Source organism: Anopheles cruzii, chromosome 3 (assembly GCF_943734635.1).
Source record: "Anopheles cruzii chromosome 3, idAnoCruzAS_RS32_06, whole genome shotgun sequence".
Taxonomy (NCBI): Eukaryota; Metazoa; Arthropoda; class Insecta; order Diptera; family Culicidae; genus Anopheles; species Anopheles cruzii.
The window spans coordinates 82,294,836-82,318,197 of record NC_069145.1 but is presented as its reverse complement, the minus strand read 5'-3'; the positions used below and the strand labels follow the sequence as shown (position 1 = coordinate 82,318,197).

Here is a 23,362-nt window from a genome sequence, read left to right as displayed (position 1 = left end):
AAGGTCAACGGCAGCGACGCAGGAATGAGATAAAAACCCACAACAGCAACAACGATCATCCTCACGGCAGTAACCCATAAGGTCGCGATTGCGTTTTTATGTTAACTTAATTTTATTCGTGCACCACCAATGGCCTAGTCCAGACCGGGGGATGCCACCGTGCATCGGCAGCATGAAACGAGGGGGTTCGGTCCGATCGCCAAGATATGAGTGAACAGGGAAAAAAGATGTGTGCGAACGCCCGGCGAAAGCGGTACGTAAACCGCGGGGTATGGTTTAAGTGGCCATGCGGCATGCTACATGCTACCAGCGGCGGAGGAAAAACGGAGAGAAGCGGACAACGCGGACGAAGAAAAAGGAAAAGAAACGAACCGAGCAAGAAACAAGTTGTTGGCCGCGGGCAAAGAAAGGGAAGATGCTTCGCTCCGTGCCCCGAGAGAAGGTGGTAGATGAAGTTCAAGGTTGGCAAGTTGTTGTTGGCCCACAATGCCGCCGCCATCCCCCTGGCCCTCTGGCCCGCCGCACCGTATTATAATCCGGGGTGCTGTCGAATGGAAAACCAAAGAAAAGGCGACCCACTCCGGGGATGTTAGGAAACTCGTCCACCGTCGCCGGCTTTCGCAACATCCCGGAGTGCGTGCGTGGCGTTAGCATACGCGACCACCGTTTGACTACCATTTCCTGTCGCCCGCGAGCATGAAGATCGAACGCGGCGGCGGCTCTCGGTAGACCTTCGTCGGCTAAACGCGAGCCAAGCGGTTGGGTTCAAAATCGATTAGCGCGCCCGCGAAGGGTTTACTGGAGGTTTGGGCGAGGGCTGGGAGACGCGTGACCCGCGGTGGCCTTAAGCGACGCGCGGTTGCCATCGCCATCGGAGTTAATTAAAAGATGTTAGCTAGCGGCCCCCCTAAAGCGCCCTTTGGGAACGGCGGGTGGGTGACCTGCGCAGGGGGTCCCATTGTATGCACGTGACAATGTGCGATGCGTATGCGGTTCGCGTTGCGTAAAGTAAAGACGGTCCCGCGACCGTGAGATAGGAGTTAATATTTTGTGGCCGCGCGTTCGGGGTTCGTCGCTTGCGGCGTTGCGTGAGTCTTTCGTTTCGGCCCGACGACTAGAACCGCACGCGGCCACGTGCTAATGAGGGAACGGTTTGCGGTCCGGCGACCGTCTGATTGCACTGTGCTTACCTCTCTCTCTCTCTCTCTCTCTCTCCCTCTCCGCCGGATAGATGAACCACCGAACGAGGGCCCTGGTGGGGCTGCTGTGCATAGCGGGTCTGGCGTCGGCGCAGCTTAACCAAAACTACCGGCCGGAGTTCTTCTCGCCCGGGCAGGGCTTCCAGTCGGTGTCGGCGCAGATCTCGAGCAGTAATGGCCAGTTTAAACGTCAGGCTCCGGGTGGCGGTGGGGCCGATGTCATCCCGCATGACCAGAAGAAGCAAACCACCTTCTGGTGGGTGGCACCGGACACCCCGTTTAAGGCTACTAAAATCGGTGGCGGTGTCCAGGAACCGCCCGGTGCCGCTGCAGATGGTGATGACGCCGGTGCTGCTGGTGGTGGTGCTGCCGGGGCTGCTGCTGGGGCCGCAGGTGTGGCGGGCACGAGCGTGTCCCAGACGTCCGCGGTACGAACGACGGGCCAGCAGACGACGGGACAAGCGTTCGGTGCCGCTGGTGCCACCGCAACCTCCGTCCAGTCGACGTCGGCCGCCAGGACGATCGGAACGCAAACGCAAGGCTTCCAGGGAGCCGCGGGTACCGCCGGAACGATCACTGGCGGGCGGACGACGGTCAGCAAGAGCTCGACCAGTTCGACCAGCACCTTCGGTCGGGGAGCTGTCGCGCAGCCCGGGGTCATAGCCGGGTCCACGCGGACTAGCTCGACCACCTCGAATACGCAGGTCAGCACGGGAACGACTCAGCCGGGCGTTGGAGCGGGCGGTGTGCGCACGTCCACGATCATCCGCCAGTCGAAGACCCAGTCCACGACCGGCGTTGCCCCGGTACCGGCCCCTCCACCACCACCACCATCGACGTCGATCCTGAGCACGACCACCGGCATCCGGACGGACACGGTCACCTCGAACGTTAACGCTCCGCCGCCGACGACCGTTGGCATTACTAAACAGACTAACGTAGATACGCAGCGTACGGATACCTTACAGACTAACCTCTACCCGGGCCAGCCGGGCCAGCCGGGCCAGCCGGGCCAACCGGGCTCGACCTCCACCTCGACCGTGGTCGGGACGGCCACCAGGACGACGGGAGTGAATCCAAGTAACCCTCTTTGCTATGCTATCCTAGTAACCCGCTAATCCTACTTCAGTTTTCAGCCACCAGCTCTCTAAGGGAACTAGAATGCAGGACAATCCGGTATCGAGTTTTGTTTCGTAGTCCAAATTATTAACCACTGTAGAAACGGTGTAGAGAGCCTTAACGATGCATGAGCTTTGGTTTAGATTTGCGCTTGTGTGAGCTTAACGTAGCAGAAGTTGGATAGATTGGACGAAGTGTCCGAAGCTCAGGTGTTCACCCCCCCATCGGTACTAAAGCCTTTTCTTTACCCGGTACCCGCCGTGCAGATAACTATGGCGGAACGACGGTCACGAAGACGCAGGAGCGTACGGACGGTGGCATCACGAGCAAAGTGATCACCACCGGCACGATCACCCGGCCGTTCTTCAAGCAAACGCAGGTCACTTCCGATGGCTACAACTACCCGGTCCCGGAAACGATTCCCTGCTACGAGCCGAACAAACTGTGCGCCCCGAACCAGTTCTGTAACGATGGGTTCGTGGACGAGTCGCAGCTGAATCTGTTCAACACCAACAACCAGGTAAGCCGCAGTGGAGTCGCATCATAAATCACCGCGGCTAAGGGCCGCGCAAATCGAACGCAAATCGAGTAATAATTTCAGAAGGCGACATTGCTCAACCGCGCGCGGTAGAGGCGTGTGTGTGTTATGATTAATGACGGCGGCCTGGAACGGGGCGAATATTAGTTTGATTAGTTTTGACATTTGACAATGCGCGGTACCATCCGCCGGTGTCCTGTCTCCGATGGCGGCATTCTCGGTGCCGTCCAAATGCCAGACGCCGGCACAAGATAGCGGCGGAACACCGGAGATTTCGTCAACCGCGTCGATGGGAAAAAGTGAAACTTTCAAACAGCTCACGCACGATTGATGATACGTCGATTAAACGCACCACCGTGTAACACATGTAACACATGCCCGTCGCCTGGTCCGGGTCGCGGATTGACACAAATTGATCAGTTTGTGTCAGCCCGTCAGTTGGATCGGCCAGCAATGTACGATCATTAGCCATTAGGGTGCTTCATTCGTTGGGCGGATTCTTATTGAAATGTCAGCTCGACAAAGTCACGCAACAATCGCTCGCTCGCCCGCTGATGGCGTTTTTGCCGCGCCGCCACGTGAGTGCAACGTTTTAATCCTTTACCAAGCCGCGGGTCGATCAAATGATTCATACAATGATTAATAATTTTATAGCCACAGCAGCATCGATTCGAGCGCTCGCGCACTGATTGATCCGCGCTGAGTGGCCGATGACCCAAATCCTCACTGCGGATAAACCCATCCCGTCCCGTCTGCCCATAGTGGAATGCTAATCGCGACCATTCTTCCGAACATGAATGCGCGAGTGTGGCGAAAATAGATAACCCCGGACCCACGGAACGCCACGAATTATCAGCCGGGCGTGAAATGTTACACGTTCCCCGGGGACGGGACAATATTTGGCCTCTTTTCGTCGCCCATCGGTCGCACTGGAATTGAGTCCTCAGCCACATTTTTGGCCAGGCTGATCCGGGGGAGGGCGCATAGTGCTCTTTTGGAATGTTGCCCGGGGACGGCGGGCGCCTTTTTTGTACTGTTTGTTACCAAATCGTCGGATCGGACCGAAGACGGGCGATCGGTTTGTTGTCGATTTAGCTAAAAAAAAATGAAAGAAACACACACAATCGTGGCGGAGTACACGAGAAAATACACGTAATCGACGGAACGTTGACGGCTCGTCAATGGTGACAAATAAATTAGTTCCTTTTGACGTGAGCACGTGCACGCGCTGGCCGTGTAATGCTCCGAAAGCCCGCGAGACCGAAAAACGGACGTATCGAACAGGCGTGTAAAAGTGACAAATGTGCTTGTGCTTGTTGTTTTCGGAGCATCGCAGGCCCGATGCTTACGATTAATCATTTTGGGAGTTGTCATGCTCGAAGCTATGCGCCCGGCTTTTTCGGTGACAAGAATGTTAACCAGTTCACGTAACGGTAGGTTCTGGAACGTTGCGCAACCGCCCCCCGGGATGATAAATCAACTGGCCGCTAGAGCTCGCTTATCATTGGCTTGGCTCGCCCGCCGACACGAGTGCGTTCGAAAGCTGCATCCTTGTTGCATAAGCTTTGCATAATGCACCATTCCAATTTGTCATTCAAATGAGGCAACCTTGCTATTTTGCCGGCGCTGGCGCTTGCCGTGCGCACTCGGAATGCAGACAGGATTTGAAATATCGATATCGAAACAGAAGCACCGTGTGTTCGCAGTTGATTTGTGGCGCACGCCGCGCAGAACGGCTGCACATCCCCGGGTTCGACGGGTGATAATTAAAATAGAAGCATTAAACGATAAATTTCTACCGACCGACCGCAGCGGCTCGATAAACATTCCTGCTGCTGAGACACCGGCCGAAAGAGCAGCTCTCCGTGGCCGATGCTCGAGGCATATTGCGCCCAGCGGTCGATAGTTTACGCGTGCGTACCGCCCGTGTGTCCTGCTGGGAATTAATCTAAGATCGCCGCGCGCGAAAGGTTAAGCAAGGTTGCCATTTAAATCGCTTTTAAATCACCCGACACTCAGCGCGGGTTGATTAAGCAGTGGCGCACGCGGGGATGCATCTAACGGGCCCCCCGGAGGTAGTCGGACCTGTCACTGGCACCGCGAGACGAGAGAGCGAGTCTGGCGGCCTGCGACAACGGTTAGCTTCCGAAGAAGCATAATTGTGGCCGCAGCGTTTGGATGGCGCAACGTCTTGTTCTCGTGCCCGGGCCCGACGGACGGTGGCCTATCAGATGGTGTATTCTCGTGAAGCAGGAAAAATGGCCGATTGTATCAGAAACATGCATTTTTGCATGCTGTTTGCAACAGCAGGCGATGCACGCAGCGTGGTGGTTGCCGTGGGAGAAATTTATGCGCAACACGACGCGGAGCAGGCTATGACCATTCGAGGCATGCGCTGCTTGGCGTTTTCGGCTCCGAACTGTCAAAAGTTTATGCCCACAGTGGCCGTGGCGCTTAACGATGGCTTTGCACGCTGCCGCCGGCGCTGACTCGCTTCCAGTAACCCCGAGACACGGGAAGGAAGAAATTTAACATTTTAACGCGATAATGGATGGGTTATCTGCGTTTTTGGCCGTAGCAGCAGGTCTCGGTCGGTGTCTGGTGATGGCTGTGGCGTGATTAGGAAACATTTGCCCCGAAATCTACGGCTTGCTAGGCTTTTCCGGTCACGCGCTTAAGTGGTGTTTCGGAACGGACCGACTGTGAATGGATAGTCACGATAGGACGGAGGCCCCCAGTGAGCTGATTAGCGAAAATTCGCATGCGAGAGAATATTTATAGTTATCACTCGCTTCAACTCCCTGCAACACCACATTGGAGGTGTTTTTTGGTTGTGTTTCTTGAAGTTTTATTTCACAGCACTCACGTTCCTCACAGCTCCAAACAACGTTTAGGTTTTTTCTTATAAACACCAGGAATTTAATAAAAAATAGCAGATGGAAATATTTGAGCAAAAATAGATTTTTGCACTAGATAGCGGCGCGTGATCGATTTTGACCTTCGACGCGGTTTGTGACTTTTCTAACGAATCAACTCAAAAAGTGGTTCTTGATGAGGAAATTTCGATTTTAAAAGTAGGAACACGCCACTCGAGTGTTAGGGGCTATTTAAAAAAAAAAACTTTTCGAACTGTTTTCCAAAATTGGAACAATTGTAGATGTAGAAGTATTGCATAGAGTAAGGATTATTTTAATGGTGATGACAAAGATTGATGCCCAAACTCCCTGGGCAAACGTCAGAATGATCGCCTAATTGCTTGAGGTGACACAACAAAATGAGCAATGGTAAACAACCTAATTGCAGACGATTGGAGATCAAGCTTGGCCCCATTACACTTCAAAGTTTTGCCAAGGTAAAAAATAAATAATAATAGATCTACCCGAAATTTGATAATGAGCGATTCCGGACACTTCCTGGGAGTCGCGTACGTTCACCATTCATCATTCTCACCGTTCTGTAGCCAATGATGTCACGCAAAGAACTTGGTGTGTGTGTGGTTATTAATTGGCCATATCGTAGGACGGCCGATGGGAGGCGTACAGCCGAATGCGGAACCGCAATGACACACGGAGCACCCGGGGTGTCGGTAAATAGACGATCGGCAATGATCGATGCCGTCAGCCCGAACACCCCTCAATCGAGGCCGAGGGTTGGGTTGGCCATCCCTCGGCAGGCAGATTCCACCACATTCTTGCACACCCCACCTGGCCGGTCCGTGTGAAGCTGCTGATTGTTTACGCGCGCACGCGTGCGGCTACATTCTCACACGGCCATATAAATATTCATCGACATCGGCGGCACCGGGCGGATTTTGGCGGGTTGGTGGACTGTGCAGCATTAGTCAAACGAGGCATTAACATTCTCCCGCGTGGCGCAAGGTGGCGGATCCTCGGCGGAATGTCTGGTTTCTCACACCACGTCTCGTTTCTCTCGCATTTTCCACAGAACTGCAACTCGGCCACCGAGCAGTGCTGCAAGATTCGGCCGACGCCGGCCACGCGCTGCCCGGACGACAGCTACGTGTGCGTATCGCCCAGCTTATGCAACAACGGTCTGCTGAACTTCGACGCCCAGAATGCCATCTCCACCCGGCAACCGGTAAGTCCAGGTCCCGCGACCCGTGGCGCGCGAAGTGCATCTCGCCAGGCTCGCTGCTGCGGGCTCTTCCTGTCTCATTTAATCGTCGCTTCCCTCTCGCTCTCTCGAGCGCGCTCGGGAAGCCAATCAGTTTTGGAAATCGTAGACGTCCGCAAACGACCCCAGACGGCCTTGCCGGACTCGCCGGCTCTGGGGTGCCAAATTCGGGAGGGTCGTGCCGCGGTGATTGCCGCGAGCGTAAAAGCGACGACCCGGTTCGCCGATTTTACTTTCGTTTTTTGGTGACCATTTTTTTCCCCGTTGGGCTCAGCTCTTCCTGGTCGGTGAGTGAGAGAGACGGCTAACTGGTCGTCCTGTTGGCGATCGGGTGGCTATCGAGCTCTCCCCCTGTGACACTTTCGGCCGCTCTCGGAGGAAATGAAGGCGATCGCGACTCCTACAATATAATTGCGTATCGAGAGCGTTACTCGGGTTCCTCCGTCGTGCGTTGTTGTTGTTGCGGTTTTTGCTCGCTGCCGGTAAGATGATCGGCCATCGGCCAGTTGCGTAACCCGTGGTCCTCGCCGGGGCGCGCGCGTACAGGATCAGTCACATTAACCACAGCGGGCCTCCCTGTCTTTCGACAGATATCGACATGTTGATAGTGAATTAATAAACGAGCCAAAGCGGGTCCCTGCCGGGTGGGGCCGGAGTGACCCCCTCCTCCCGGCGCTACTGGCCACTGGCGTAACCATCAAATCGGGTTGGCACAAAGGATGGGCGTCTGGAAGGTGCTTTCGATTCTGCCCGCGCGACGTCCTCGCGGCCTTACGACTTACGTAAAGTCGGGTCACTCACCCACCACCCTCGCACCGGCCACCGACCGGTCTGTTCCGGTAGTCGTAGCCGTCATCGACAGCATTTCGCCACCATCATCATCATCATCATCATCGGCATCATCATCGTCGGCATCTTCGATCGCATCTCGCGTGTTGGACGCGAGCGATGACGTCAAATTGTTGCTGTGCGATGGCGTAATCGATCGTCGATCGCGGAGGTGGGCTGGTGGGCGCGTGAGCTTTCGCACACCGCATACCCCGGCCGGCGGCCGGCGGCCCCCCGGTAGTTACGCGGGTTCGGTACAGGGTCGCCGGAGAAACGAGCCGGCGCAAATCGGCGATGCTGCAGGCTGGCTGGCTGACTGGCTGTGGGATGTTGTCCTAACCTTGACTTTCGTGCGTTAGCGTGTCGTTAGAGGCATTTCGCCTCGCCGCGCGCCTCGAGGAAGTGCTTCCCAAGTGGAGGAGGAAGTAAGCGCTTGAACACGGAGCGTCAAGTTTGTTGTGCGATGGGTGCGTAAATGCCAAGGAACACCTGATAGCCGGGTGGCATCTGGCTCTCGTTGATGCTGACGCTTGTCGGGAGACTCATTCTCGGGTCGGGCGCGTGGTTTGGAGGTTACCTAAAAATTGTCTCGGGTGTCATTAGTGGCCATTTGGAGGCCATAATTTTCTGTTAAGTGTTTTTGGGCTTTTTTTCTCTTTCCGCGCTCCGTCGGTCGGTCTCCGTCGCTTGGTTTGATAGCCGGCCACCGACCGGCGATAAATACGATATCGATTTCGGTGGACCCACCACGGTGGCGGCGGATCGCCGCTACAGGCGATCGTCGTCGGGTGAGCGAAAAGCGTTTGAAACTTTTTATTTCTCAATCCTTCCCCACCGCAAAAGGCTGGGCTAAATGCCAGCCGGGCCAGCCGGAGGTGCTTTGGGTGTCAAAGGTGACAAATGTGAGGATAAAAGCCGAACCCGTGTGTGCGTGTGTATGCGGTCCGGTGCGGCGCACCGTACACGACGCCAAATTTTCGATGTTGATTAATTTCAAACGACAGTCGAAGGTGAGACCGTGTCCTTCGGCCGGGGGTTTTCGGGTGGCAGGGCGGCCTGATTGTGGCCGATTAGCAGCCGATTACTAGCAGACGACGACCGACTGCTCGCCGTGTGGTCGACGTGATACTGGAAATATCAAGGATTGCTCACTGGGTGCTTTGTTAGAAAACACAAAATAATGATCATGTTTGGCCGAGGGTTAGCTCCTCGCGCGCGTTTAACATGTGCTTTGACCCAAATTCCTTGTCAATACCCAAAAACCCAATCGTTGCGCAATGTCCCCCGAAAAACGGTGGTGGAAAAGAATCTTGCCGGATTTGCCGGAATGCGCGCCCGGGATACACCGGCGGCCGGGGAATGATAAATTGAGAGGGCACACCGCACCGAAAAGCACGTCGAAAGAAAGTCTCGACAAAGCGGACTGGCCGAAAACGGAGTCTGGTCTGTAACGAAATTAAATCGTCAATTCATATATCCCACCGTGTCCTGGCTTGCCTGGTTGCCTTGCTGTTCGATCGATCGCTTTCGATTCCGCGCTATCGCGCGATCGACAAGTCGCCCGGAGTTCGCGTACTTCCATTGCTCCACTTCATTAAGTTGTAATTGATGGAACTTAAGCAACGGCGAAATAATCGAACACACGGAGCACTGAATTAAGCACCGGTTTGCAATGCTGGCATACTTGGGGGTCGCTACGCCGATGATATCGGGTAATGACCATTATTAATCGCCAGCACGGTAGCCAATGATTACGCACTCGGTCTCGCACTCGGGATGGATGTGATTTGTTTTGTAATTCATAATTCGAGACGAGTTTTGCAGGAATAGGATCAAATTAATACTTTGGAGTGGCAGCTTCTTCGAAAGGAGTGCTTCAAGTTCAAGATCATTACGTGGTTGCCTTTCTTCTTTCACTTTCTCTCGAAAGGTCAAAATCTGGCTTTGATCGACACGGTAACGGCTTGGCACGATCACTGCTCAAGAGGCGGCGTGACACAATTTGAGTTGAAAGTGACACTCAAAAACACTTCGAAAGGCTCTGTAGCCGAAATTAACGATCGGCCGGCAACCCTACTTGGTGCCCTCGGGTTCGTGTGCTCGTCCTCGATGGTCAGGTCAACATTCTCCCAACAGCATATGAACGTGAAACCGTTCCGTCCCATGTGGCGGCGGCGGCGATGATGGGTGAGTGAATGATCCCCACAGATCATTGGTAATGCATTTTGCTGCGGCGGCGGCGCAATCGACGCCGCTTGTTGTTGCACAATACCTTGAGGGGAGGGGGCGGGGCACCCTTGGGGTGTCGCAGTGCGCAACGCGTGTCCTACAATTCTCGCCCGAGATGGCCCCGACGTGATCCGTTCGATCCGTGGGGGCCGATGAGCAAAAACTGAAGCCAACAACACGTCACAAAACGACAATTTCAACCCCACGGCACGGCACGAAGCGCGTTTTAACTGCATATGAGGTCGCAGCGGGTCAGAGTAAAAGTTCGATGCATGATTTGCATCTTCAAAGTTATTGACATCCCCGCGGGGAGCGTGACGTAAAGAGTGACGAACGAGCTGGGCTGCCTGTCGTAACGAGGTTCTACCTTCGCCACCTTCGCCCCACAGTTACACAACTCCGTTAGGAGTTGAGCTCGAGTTTTTTAGATCCGAAACCCAAGAAAACTATTGTTCCGTAACCGTTCCGTGCGTTGTACGATCGGCACGCACCGCAGATCCTCGGAAGTAGATAGGCTTCCGGGGAACAAAAAAAGGTGAGGCGTTTTGCTCATGCATCTTTCATCAATTGCTCCGAATCACGCTAATTACTCGCGTGGCTCGCGGGAAACGGTCAAAGAATGTGGCATCGAGCGCACGAGTAGAATAATTTGAACCCGGATTTGAGGCCTCTCCGCCGCATGCCGATCCGATCTGAGCTGGGCACGAGCTGGCCGGATGGTCGGCGTTATGATGCGCGCTTCCTGTCGTCAGTACGCCCGTCTGCCAGATCGTTCTCAGCTGATCCGGGTGAAGTCAGCACTTACTCATCGGCCATCGGTTATTGGGCAAGCAGAACGCACACTGCTGTAGGAAGGTAAAAACCCACGAGCCCACGGTACTTTGGGACTTCTTGACGCCGCGTAGGGGTTTTGACCAGCACATCCGGGTTCGCGAGCAGCGGCCCGTGACGCTGGGAATCTTTCGTGTACCCCAACCGAGGTGGCGAATAAATTCTTGGCCCCCGGGGGCTGTAGGGCGGATTAATGGACTAATTGGCTCGTTGTGGTGTGGTTTTCGGACCGATGTCTTTGTGAGAAACGGAGTCCGATGCCCACACACGATGTGAAAGGGGATCCAAATGACAGTTTAACATTCGCTGACCGCGGTTCTCGTAGTGAAAATAAAGTTTTTACGTCCGCTCCGCCCGAATGTAGGTCTTTCCCTGGCGCACGGGCCCTGGCGCACGCTCCGGGCCTCTTCGCCGCGCGGTCCTCGCGAAAGGAAACGGTTGATCGAATTATGCAAATGGCGAATAAACGGCTAATTATAATAGATTACGAGATCGATCCGCGATCGATCGGTGCGATCGGTGGGCCGTCCAAGGAGCACTTTTCCCAGCGCAGCGTCACGGTGCCTTTTTGGGGCCAAAGTTTCTGGCCCAATTCCACGGGCGGCCTGGCCGCTTTGCGGTTTTATGATGCTCACCGTGAGGGACCGGAGGGTGTCTGGTTTTTGTGGTCGATTTCGCTGTAAACCGAGAAACAATACAATAAAACCCGGAGGCGAAGCAAACGGAAAAAATGGGGTCCAGGCTACACTTTTACTAGGACAGTCCGAGTAGGCATTGCATAACCGGGGACGATAGACAGCGGCCCATTAATCAAATTTCCCATGATACACAATCGGCAGCAGGGTCCGGCCGAAGGTCCGGCGTTGCGGGTGGAATTCCGCGGAACTGCCCGCTGGCCGGAGCGCGGATTGTTCGAACCGCGTTCCGTTATCGCTCGGCGTGTGTGTGTGTGCCAGGCATCTGGCATCATTGTTATTGAAACTACCGCAGAGCAGTGTAATACAGCGACGACGACTTGCAAGAGCAATCGCGGCACTTATCGCGTGCATTGTTCGCGAGAATCGAAGCGAAATGATAGCGAATAACTTCGAGATGACGAGTGGTGAGCAATTATGCAAATAAAGGCTGCTCACCCCGTAATGAGCGAGTTCTGTGCACCCATTGGTGTCGGTTAAACAAACAACGCTTCCCTGCGATCGATGGTGGTGTTGGAAAATCAATCACCAAGATAAACGCCCGATCGTGTGTTGTCCTTAAACCGAGGCCTGAAATTAATTTTCAATCAACTGCCGCCGTCTGCTGCTTGGAAGCTAATTCGCGCTGGCGTTGATGGACTGCTTGCGGTTGGACCGTACTTGACACCTTCGATCGTTTCGATTCGACCCGACTCGGAAAGGCAACCGAAGCGTGCCCGAGGCTACATTGTTGCAGCGGAAGGTTCTATCGGAACGTGCCCAATCGATCAAGCCAGGATCGGGTCCAATAATATTTCTGAGCAGCTAGGCTTGACGCGGGCGCGTTTCGCACCACCTCCGGAGTCCGGATGGAGGTCCCTGGTGGGAGTGCCGATTGTGATTTGATTGCCGATCTCACGGAGATCTCGGCGGGTGCCCCCGCAGATGAGCCGCAGATTCTAATCAGTTAATTAAGCCCACACGCCACCAGACAATGCGCAGCGCGTCCAATTAATGACGTGCGAGCCACGACGCTGCGCCTGAGTGGCTGGAAAAAGTTCCCGCGCTGTCCGCGGTTCCCCGGAATCAATCTACTCTCGATCGTGGCTTGGATCTTGCGGGGTTGTGGTTGGTTCATAATGGGTTTTTGCTGGGAACATCATCATTTGTCGCTCATCCGCCTGTTGCGGGTAGCCACAACCTTCAGATTTCGAGCACCTGACAAAGTTGGTGTCCTTTGGGCGATCTATTCTTCGATCGGAAAAGAAGAGCACGCACTAGAACAGAATACGAAAGTATCCGATCCGATGGCCACGAATCCTGTGGGGTCCACCACAAAGGCACAATCGTCGATCAACAGTTTACGAGCCCATAATCAGCGGGCTCGACGGTCGAACATGAATTTTTACCTTTTTTTTGCTTTCTGCCAATCAAGCTCGATTGGATGAATATTCAACAGAGCGTACCGAAAAAGTTCCCGATACCACCGGGCAGTTGGGCCAGTTTAAGGGCCCAGTATTTCATCGTCAAAAGGCCGGAAAAAACCGTGGATCGCATGGTATGACCATGCCCTTAACGAGACATTTATTCAAATAAACCTCACTTCACCACCAGGATGTCGCTGGGAGGAACCGATAAATGCCAACCGTTGTTGTCCGTGTTAGCTTAATAGGCCCGATAATAGTTCTCGGTGCGAGGCCCCTGCGAGGTCTGACGCGTTATAGCGCCAGACACAAAACAAGGAAGTCCGCCCGGGGCCCAGCGTTTACAAAGCATTCAATGATGATCGTCAACGAGCGCACTCGAACAGTGTAAGAACTCAAATTTGTCTTTCAAATTCACACTCTTCTGTCGGGTGCTTCCGTGAGGGCCGCTGTCACTTGAAGCCTGCCACAAGGTACACATACAGTAGCAGCAAAGGAGGCAAACGGTTGACGCCTTCGATGAGCGGGCAAGCGACGAACGCACCGCACGCGATCGATCTACGCGACCGGTGGCCTCGGTTGCCAGAAGTTCAAGCAGATCACTTAATACCGAAAACGTTGCCCTAAAAAGGAGAAAGTAAGGTCACAGCCAGAGTTTTCCCGTTGGGTCAGATTGGGGCGCACCACATCCGCGTGAAGTCTCCGTGAAACCGCGACGTTTGGTGAGTGTTTTAATTGTTTTGGCACGGTTACGGCGTGCGGTACGCCGTGCCGAAGCTCCGATCACCTCGAACCGGTTTTTGGCATCCTCACACGTTGCCGGACGATTAGAGAGGCTGCGCGCGCTGACATTCGCGTGGAGAAGAGGAGAGAAAAATGGTGCCGGTGACAAATCTCCGGCGCTGACAGCAGAAAACCATTACCAGTCTTATTAAGGGTAAACTAATATCATACATCGTGCCGTTGCCAGCCAGCGGCCAACGGCGGCGTTTAATGTCAGGCAGCGAGAGGCGCAAACTGTGCAGCCGGAGCCCGGAGCAGATTCGCCGTCGAGATCTCTAACACGCACACTGCCGACGAGTTCGGGGCGCCCATTCCGCAACACCCGGCGACCCGGGGAGACCATTTTTGGGACTGGCGCAAGGAGCTCATTAGGTATTCCGCCAACGCGCCCTGCCCGAGCCGAGGTTCGCGTGTCTAACAAGGTTGGAATCTAACACCACCGAGATCTGCCGCGCCAGGGTCTGCGCACGCTAATCCCACGTAAATTGGGTGCTTCCGTCGATGATTTTATTACTTCATTCGGTGACAGTCGTCGCCGGTTGTGTCATTGGCATGTCGGGCACGTGATTCACGCCGTGCTTTCGGCTGGAACTTAGTGTCCATTAGAAGGTGACTTTCATTCATCACACAAGTTCCGTTGCCAAATCGCACACCGTGGCATTGTTTTAATGTAATCCCAAGGTCGTAGTGGCAAATATTGGCTGCTCGACGGAATAAAAAAAACCGAACGCGAATCCTTGAAGTGTGGCGAGTGTGTAAATAGCCACGCAAGGCACGAGTTTGCATTGGGGAGGGGTCCCAAATCCAAATACGTTTTGCCATACCGACTCTCACACACACTCTCTTGCCAGCGGCACTCGCTTAGAAAAGCCGAGTTTGTAAATTACACACCGGCGTTTCTATTGTTTGCTCTCCCGGATGGAGCAGAAAATCTTGTCACTGGTCAGTAGCGTAATTTGGATTTCTAGGAATGCCAGCATTGCGTCATCTGGCGTCCGAGTGATCGGAGGTCAGTTACGATGGGTGCCCATACCATCGCAGCCGCTTGCTATTACGCTTAACTAGCATTTCTCTACTAATTTGACCTTTCGGCATCGGTGAAAGCGATCGATTGGACACCGGGAACGTATAACGGATCGACATAACGGGTCAGCCCGCCGGGTGCCCCAGAAATCACCCGGGATCAGCTGGGAAAATGCACATAAATTACGCACGTTATGTCAATGCTCGCCGGCGCCCGGTGTGTAATTGTGATTGGTCCTTTTTCTCCGTCGTTTCTTTTTGCATGTCTCGTTACAGCCCCCGCCCGGGGGGAAATAGACCTCCCCGAGGGAGGAAGAGAGAGAGAGAGAAAAAAAACCATTAAACCAGCAATGTTTTCGTTGGGCCAACATAATTTACGGGCGCCCGAATAAGCGAACCGATACTTACCGCGCGCAGCCGCAGGAAGAAAGTATTGCAGGACTCTTACCCAATTCTCAAACTGTCCCGCCCAGGAGTCCCGCGTTCCGGTGACACTTGACCGCACGCCGCACGAAGAATGTCGTTTTCGGGGCAGGTTTCGGAGTTTCGGAGCCGATTTCGCGTTGCGCGCGTTGTTCACTTTTGGTCCCGCAGTCGCCGCTCACCACGCGTCCAATACGGTGTCCAAACCGGTTACGGTGTCCAAACAGGTGATTGGGTCTGAGTTCGACTTCCTTGAACGTCCGTTTAGCCCGCGTCGTCCGTCGGTTGGCCGGCAGCAAAGAAGAAGTCAAACAATCAGTTGACCTCTCGTTACGCCGGACCGACCGACGCGTTATCAACGCGTCTGTTCGATACGGAATAGCGGAATCGTCAACTGTAGCCCCGGTTATGCAATCGAACGGCGACAGGATGTGGTAACTCCGCGCCGCGTTTAATCAGGACGAAGCAAAGGGAGTACTGGTGCTCCGTCACATGCGCTTCATGAATCATCATGCGCCTCCATCATCGAGTGCGTTCGTTCACCTTTCGGAAGCCATCGGAGGTGATGAAACTTCATTAATGCCGCTAACAAGTTTATTACCCCGTCGCTGGAGGCTGCCATTAAATCGCTAATCAAATATTGCTAATTAAATTACTCGGCCCCAGGGTGTGTTGCGGTCCAAACAGGATTTCCTGCTTCCAAACAGAGTTTGGTTTGGAAATGTTTGGTCAATGTTTTGGTGAAAATTGTTCATTTTAAACAAAACTCACGGAGCTTAGATAAAGAATGTGGCCAACGCAAGAATGTGTGCCCCACGTTCCACTTGCTACAAGGTCTCGCGCTAGACAAGGTCACCGGCTGTCGCTGCGTCGCCAGCGCCACATTAAGGGTGGCTTGATTTATGGCCACCCTTTCGGAAGACCCTCCGGGGCGGACCTAAGATACACGTGCACCTCTCGCTGCCGGTCCGGTCGGAGGCCATAAACGTGGCTTTAGTATCGCCGAGCCCAACACTACGATTAGTCCCCCGGGGCGGGCTGACGATAACATCGGGTTGATTCGTGTTCGTCGTATGTTAATGGGGATGGTTTATGCTCTATGTGCGCTTTTCCCTCTCGTCACTCTCAAGAACGGCAGCCGTGGTGACGCCGCCGCCGCGAGGATGGCTCGCAAAGAAAATGGTCCGGTCATAAGATCAAACGGCACGAACCGCGGTTTAATGGTAGCCCAGCCGTTGACGGATCACCAACACTCCGTCGGGTACACGAACCGGACATCTGAAATGCTGCTGTCAGCCTGTCTTCTTATGGGTGCTTGCCGCCTCGCGGACCGCACCGTGGCTTGTCGCGGTGAAGAAATGTTTACTGCTTCGTGGCAACCATTTCCAGGACCCACGGTACGGGGCCAGCGCAGGCAACCGCGATCAGATTTCGCGTGCCATGATTGAATCCCCGGCCAGTCTTCGCCAGTCAATCATAACTCCTGCTCCGCTCCGGGCCGGCGTTCCGTGCCCGTGTAAGGGAGCCCATCGAGCCCGGACCGGCTCCAATCCAATCTGTAAATCACTAAATGACGACACGAAAGCGGCACTAAAGCGAGCTGTCGCGAGTTGACATTTGTTTACGGCCGCCACGCAACTGTGTCAATGGCAAACGGAACCCGTGCCCTGTGCCCAGGCTTAATTTGAGCTCAACGGCGATCCGCGCGGTAGCGGACCCCGTGAAGCGGATCTGTCGTAAATTCCAGCACCGTTCGAGAACCGTTCTGAAGGCGCACGCCCCACCCGGATTCGGGCGATTCGGGGTGGGGTCACAAACCTGTGCAACCCGCGGTTCGGGGCCCAAATTTGCCTGATCACCCCGCCAGAGGCAGATGATAGGCGTTTTGTTGCGTGTTTTTATTTTTGGTTTACGGCCCTCCCCGTCCCAGTGGACACGCAAGGGGGGTTGTAATAAATGCTGCCAATTAGCATACGATTTGCATACATCAGTGTCGCGCTCAGGCCGGCCCAGCTCAGGCTCAGAACGTAGCTTCGAGTGCCGGAGAAGAGGCTGTCCCTTGACGTCGTAACCAGGATGTGTCGAGAAGCTTAAAAATAGGAGTCGGCCACTCAGACTGGGGAGAGAATAAAGCACGGTGGATGCTTCCTAGAATCGATTGGAGCTGGGTCGTAATTTTGGGCCAATAAAATCCCAACGATCAAATATTGACGCGTGGCATCAGCACCGCCCGGCGGCAGGCAATTCGTCACGCCGCGGCCTCAGGAATGTCGCGCAAAGGCTGACGTGTCCGATCGCCACTCGAAATGGGTCAATATTTTCTTATCACACACATACGCGCGGTCGGGATGGCACCGTTCGATACTGGTCCGAGCGTGTCGTGATCGGGCCACAACCATGCTGATGGATTATGTAAAAAACCCGAGAGAGCATAACTCGGCTCGGTGCAGCGCGCGCCGGTCACGCACAAAAAACGAACGAAACAACGTGTTCAACGTTTCTTCTTTGGTGTAATCCGCGACCCACGAGGGTTCGAGGACTGGAAGCAGAAAAAGCAAATCGACCCAACCTACCGACTGGCAACCGCATTTCGATTATGTGGAGCGCACGGGCGCGTGCGAGAGAGAGACCTGCCAGCCTGCCAGCTGGCTACATCCGGGACTGGGCCGGTTTTTTTTTCGGCCTGTGTCAAGGCGACACGGCCACTCCCGAGCGAGCGAATGGCGGCGAGGATCGTGCAGACTCGTGTCAAGAGCCGTTGGTGTCAAAAACGGAAAACCTGGGGACGGAGACAAAAAGATAGGCAAAAGATTACGACATGATGGGTTGATAAGCGATGGCGCACAGGACTTTCGCAGCTCCGGCGTCCTCCCTGGCCGCTGGTCCCGGGGGGAAGTGAAGGATTACCGGGCTGCATTTAGTGCCTAATTTGAAGTGATCTTTCTTGTGCTACCGGCGTTACTTGAGCCTCCGGATGGCCGGCGATCGTCACGAAAGATCAACGCGCCTGGTAAAGCCTGGTGGCAATTAATTATGCAGCCGGGTGCGACCCACGGATGGCTAGAACTCAGACGGTAATCTCTCGGCGGCGATGATTATAGTGGTACGCCGCCTGCCAGGCACCATTAGCGGGCTCTCGCCATTTTTGGTAAACAGCTTACGGCGGCGCCGGGCCCGAGGATCGTGCACTACGTGCGCACAGGCTTGATCGGTCGGTCGTGGATGCTGCATCGCTCGTTAGACTCGCCGCTGGCTGGCCCGTGAAGGTTGAGGAAGATTAATTTGCAGAAGCGTTTGGGTGAATTGATCGATGACTAGTTTGTGCAACGGACCACGGTGGCTGCTTCTGGCGGGGTCGGTCAGGCCATCACTCGATCTTCGCCCACAGTTCACCCCAAGCTAATCGGCGATCTTGCGTTCTCTTTCTTGCAGGCCGGCGAGTGCTACGCACCGGAAGTTTGCTGCAAGCAGCAGTCGCTCCTGTCCGAGTCGACCGTACTGACCAACGAGGGTTACGTCGTTAAGGTACCGGAAAATCAGTACCTCCCACCGGAGGGTCAGAACACTGTCACAAACATTCAGACTGCACCCCCACCACGACCACCCACCACACCTCGCCCACCCCCACCGCCCACCACACGATATGTGCCACCGCCCACCACCACCCGGTACGTGCCGCCACCGACCACCACCCGGTACGTGCCGCCCCCGACGACCACCCGCTACGTTCCGCCACCGCCGACCACGCGCGCACCGTTCCATGGCGACGAGTACATTCCCCCGCGGGAGGAGGTCCCTGCGCCGTCCAACGACGACCCTAACAAGATTAGACCTCCACAGGACGAGATCCCGAACCCGGCCAACGACACGCCGGTCGTGCTCCGGCCAACGACCCAGCGGCCCTTCCAGCCGCCGCCACAGCAAGGTCCACCGGCCCCGCCACCCCTACCGCCCGTAGGATGCTCGGCCGCGATGGTGTGTACCGAGGAGGAGTACTGCTCGTCGACCGCCGTCATCTCGAAGACGCCCGTCGTGCTGACGGAGGAACAGAAACTGTTCCGCGTGCCCGTTACCGCTTGCCGCGACCTGGGGCGGGGCTTTACCGGGGTCTGCTGCCGCGATCCGGACTACGTGGATCCATGGCCCGTCGGCCAGCTCGGTCAGTACAACCCGGAGATCCTGAACGCGGCGTTCGACGATGGGTCGTACCGGGCGAACGGCAACGGTAACGGCAACGGTAACGGTAACGGACGGCGTCCGGGCGAGCCGATCCAGGCGTCCCCGTCGCAGGTAACGTCCACCCAGGCGTTTGCACCGAACCATTTCGTCAGCCAGACGGCAGTGACACGACCCAAGTCGCAGTACGATCGTGGCGTAACTGCGTCCGCTTCCTTCCAGTCGACCGCAGCCCAGCGGGTCAGTGTCCCCGGACAGTCCGGACTGCAGTTCACCAACAGTGGCAGCACGCGCTTCCGGCCGTTCCAGCGATCGGAAACCAAAACGCAGCAACAGTGCGCACCCAGGAACTACGTAAGTGATTGGCCGCGTCGAAGGCGCTCAAGGGCAAACCTCATCGTGTGTGCCTATTGACACACAACCGGTCAACCGATTTATTGGGGCCATAAAGTCGGAGCTACCGACACCTGACGGGTGCCTTTTGATTCGAGGTTATGTTAATCTATGTGGAAACTATGTAGAAATCCGTTGATCCGTTGATCCGTTGGTCTTGTGAGGTCACTCGCGGGTTATGGTCTTTTAAGGGCGGAAAGAATGGCCATTTTCATCATCCAAACCGGTTGCCCTTTTGTGTACTTACAGAACACCCAACCACGGGGCGCAGGACCCCTCGGAACCGGCTTCGGTGAGTTCCCGTGGCAGGCGATGGTGCTGCTTCAGACGAACAAGAGTCTGCTGTGCGGTGGAGCCATCATTTCGGACAACACCGTTGTCACGGCCGCTAACTGTGTTTATGGGTACGCATCGGCTGTGGCTCAGTAGCAGAGGGGTCAGAGCGTGTAAAGTACGGCCCGCTGATCGTCTTTTGATCACTTGCAGACTGAACCCACGCACGATCCAGATCAAGGGAGGCGAATGGCGCCTAGGAGTGGATGCGGAACCGAAAACATTCCAGATCGTGAACGTCAAGGACATCGTGTACCACCCGGCGTACAATCCGACCAACCTGAACTACGACGTGGCCATGCTGATCCTGGAGGCGCCTCTGCGCTTCGATACGCACATCGGCGCCATCTGCCTGGATGAGAACGACGTGGTGCCGAGTGCGTCGTACGAAAACTGTGTCACCACGGGCTGGGGCAAGGAAGTGCTTCGAAGTAAGACCCTCTGCCGCCAGAGCTTGGCGAGTTTTCGCGTCTCACTGACTGACTGACTGACCATTATTGTGCCATTTACAGTTCACATTTCAAACGCTCTGATGCAGCAGACGCCCATCTCGCTGCTATCGGAAGCGGAAAGTCAAAGTCAGCTGCAGGCCAACGGATTCACCCCGGAATCGCACATCGCGGGCCGTCCGACCGGCGACGCGTGCGAGGTGGACGTGGGCAGTGCGCTGGCCTGTGCCGACACGAGCGGTACCTACTACCTGAAGGGTGTCTACTCGTCCGAGAACGGTTGCAACCGGCCGGATCAGATCGTTTCGTTCTCCAACATCGACGTGCAGTGGCTCAAGCAGGCGCTCAAGAACCCGAGCCAGTTCCTCACCCCGGGCCCGACCTACCAGACCGCGGCCAACAGTCCGCAGGTGACGCGAGTGCAGCTCCAGTCCACTCAGGGCCCAGCGTACAACAACAAGTACCTGCCCCCATTCTAAACGCGGGCGGCGAGGGCGCCACAGCCCCACAGCCTACTAACACCCAGTGATAGTGATCCCCACATGCACCACCACCAACACTACCACACGAAACCAACCAACACTAGCCCATACACCATACCACATTACCAGGCCCAACATTCGCCTCAGCGTCGGGAGATCCTTGTCTCGGTGCGTTGCCCTCTATCGAGTTAAGCGAGTTTTCTTGCCCCAAGGAGGACCAAACGTCCTTCGGGCGAAACGCCCTTTCCCTTCACCACACACGCCCATGTAACGCGATCGCTTATCCCCCTAAGCTGCATCAGTGTTTCACGCTCGTTTCATGCCCTTTAGCGCTGCTTATGGATAGATTTTAAGTGAACCGCCGACACACACTAAGACACCCATCATCCCGTCCCATTTTGAGTTCTTGTCTCTGCACCGATAGTGATAGTAAACGGCGCTCGTATCCGGATCCACCGTGGCCCAGGGATACAGTGGTGGATAGCAACGCATGACAATACTTTCCATAAGCTCATCAATTCCACACACTCCAAAGCCACGCGCGGAATCAATTCCGTAAGCGTTCCGTGGCATTGGTCGGTAGGATACACTGTTCCAGGAGATTCCGACCCCTAACACACACACACACACACACACAACCCGTTTAGAGTACCAGTTACCAGGAGTTTGCTTTGACGCGCACCGCGGTCGAGGAGGAATCACAATCGTCAAATCCACAGATAGGGGAACGGCCTGATCCGGGAAGCATATTCGTGGACAGGGCGTGAAGTAAAAGTATAGCGTAACGTTACTATTCTTTTGATATCTGTAATATTATTTAATTACCTGTACATAATAAATAGCGTAAGCTTTCATCGTTTTTAGGAAATAATTTCCCATTGGGCTGTGGTTTTATTTGCTGCCGAAAGAAAGAAATCACAAACGAGGAGATGAGGTTCGCCCGGTTCACTTTCTGGCATGCTCGTAATGGTCAATGTACCATTTGACCGTGTTTCGGATTGCGAAATCAAAATCGGTAAACTGGAAATCGGGCAACAGGCGGCGTAGTTTCGCGTTCGATGCCGTCTTCTTGTACTGTCCGTCGGCTTTGCTGGTGTCGAACTTGAGTTGACCCTTGAACCCGAACGCACTGACCAGCGACTCGGCCAGCTGGGCGATGGACACTTCGGACGATTCGTCGACGGACAGAACGATCGGTTCAACGCTTTCGTAGTGGCGGAGCACCCAAACGAACAGCTTGGCGAGATCGAGCGAGTAAATGAACTGCCGGAGCGGTTTGCCGGTTCCGTAGACGGAGAACACTTTGCTCTCTTGCGGTTGCTAAAATGGAGGCAATTAAATTAATGGCATTGAACGTGTTTCCGCACAAACATTGGGACGTACATCGGGATCTTTAAGATACATAAGTTCGTGAAGACGGTGTATCATGCCGGGAATGACATGGCTTACACCCGGGACGAAGTTATCGTGCGGTCCAAACACGTTACAAGGCACGACGGAGGTAAACATAGAGCCGTACTGCTGATTGTAGGCCCGGTTCGTGATGTCGATCAATCGCTTGGCGTAGCTATACCCGAAGTTGGATTCGTGCGGTGGTCCGTTGTGTATCTAGCGGGGCGATAAACAGTCTTTACTGCCATCCACGGACCCTCCTGTCGTGTACGAACCATTGTTTCGTCGATGGGATAAGTGGTAACGTCGGGAAAAATGCAGGTTGACAGACAAGACACCACCTTTCTGACTCCCAGTTCGTGGCTCAGCAACAGAATGTTGTCGTTGATGAACATATTTTTACGCAGGAAGTCGAGATTGTTGTTCATGTTGTGAAACAGCCCGCCAACCATCGCGGCCAGGTGGATCACGTGCGTTGGTCGGTACTTTTCGAACATTTGGCGCGTCGATGAGAGGTCACTGCAAGCCAGCAGAGACACTTATTGAGCGACAGTAACAGCATTTCCCGGTGCTGACTTACGTTAGGTCAGCATCTTTTGATCCGACGAAAATCCATCGCTCGTCGCCGGGTTTCTCTTCGTTGATAACCGTCTCGAGAGCCTTTCCGATAAGACCGGTTCCACCGGTGACGAGGACCACTTTGCTCATAATGATCAGCCGAAAGATGGGACACGAACGGACGGGAACGGCAGTAGCACTTGATTAGAAAAATCGGTTGCCACCTGCACTTTAACAGCTTGCATCTGCTGGTTTATCCGTATTTTTCCGGAGTTTGCCGCAGCCGCACTAATTCATAAGAGAACAAAGTTTTACGAACTAAACTTTTTTCAGAAGCCAGGAAAGAAACCAAAACAAACTGAACTCATTTGGCA

General features: G+C 54.8%; 2 protein-coding genes across 3 annotated transcripts; one reads left to right on the top strand and one right to left on the bottom strand.

Moving 5' to 3' along the window:
* Nucleotides 1-1,231: 1,231 nt before the first annotated feature.
* On the top strand, nt 1,232-21,903 carry LOC128275579 (inactive serine protease scarface). 2 transcript variants are annotated; one of them, XM_053014131.1, is made up of 7 exons: nt 1,232-1,370; nt 2,585-2,838; nt 6,802-6,954; nt 18,638-19,735; nt 20,024-20,178; nt 20,261-20,538; nt 20,620-21,903. In XM_053014131.1, the coding sequence occupies exons 1-7, from the start codon at nt 1,232-1,234 to the stop codon at nt 21,033-21,035; spliced, it is 2,493 nt and encodes an 830-aa protein (XP_052870091.1). In that variant the 3' UTR covers nt 21,036-21,903. The 2 variants fall into 2 exon arrangements, with proteins under 2 accessions (XP_052870091.1, XP_052870090.1); XM_053014130.1 differs by having other exon boundaries at nt 1,232-2,279.
* On the bottom strand, nt 21,899-23,195 carry LOC128275580 (probable GDP-L-fucose synthase). The gene is made up of 4 exons (XM_053014132.1): nt 23,011-23,195; nt 22,706-22,949; nt 22,422-22,646; nt 21,899-22,358 (listed from the first exon to the last, which is right to left on the bottom strand). Exons 1-4 carry the CDS (start codon nt 23,136-23,138, stop codon nt 21,984-21,986), a joined length of 972 nt encoding a protein of 323 aa, XP_052870092.1. The 5' UTR covers nt 23,139-23,195; the 3' UTR covers nt 21,899-21,983.
* Between the last annotated feature and the right edge of the window lie 167 nt (nt 23,196-23,362).

Coding starts and splice junctions, on each gene's coding strand:
- LOC128275579 (XM_053014130.1), top strand. CDS start 1,232: ATGAACCACCGAACGAGGGCCCTGGTGGGGCTGCTGTGCATAGCGGGT. Junction 2,280..2,584: donor GACGACGGGAGTGAATCCAA/GTAACCCTCTTT, acceptor CCCGCCGTGCAG/ATAACTATGGCGGAACGACG. Junction 20,179..20,260: donor GCCGCTAACTGTGTTTATGG/GTACGCATCGGC, acceptor GATCACTTGCAG/ACTGAACCCACGCACGATCC.
- LOC128275580 (XM_053014132.1), bottom strand. CDS start 23,138: ATGAGCAAAGTGGTCCTCGTCACCGGTGGAACCGGTCTTATCGGAAAG. Junction 22,950..23,010: donor TCAAAAGATGCTGACCTAAC/GTAAGTCAGCAC, acceptor GCTGGCTTGCAG/TGACCTCTCATCGACGCGCC. Junction 22,647..22,705: donor ATCCCATCGACGAAACAATG/GTTCGTACACGA, acceptor TCGCCCCGCTAG/ATACACAACGGACCACCGCA.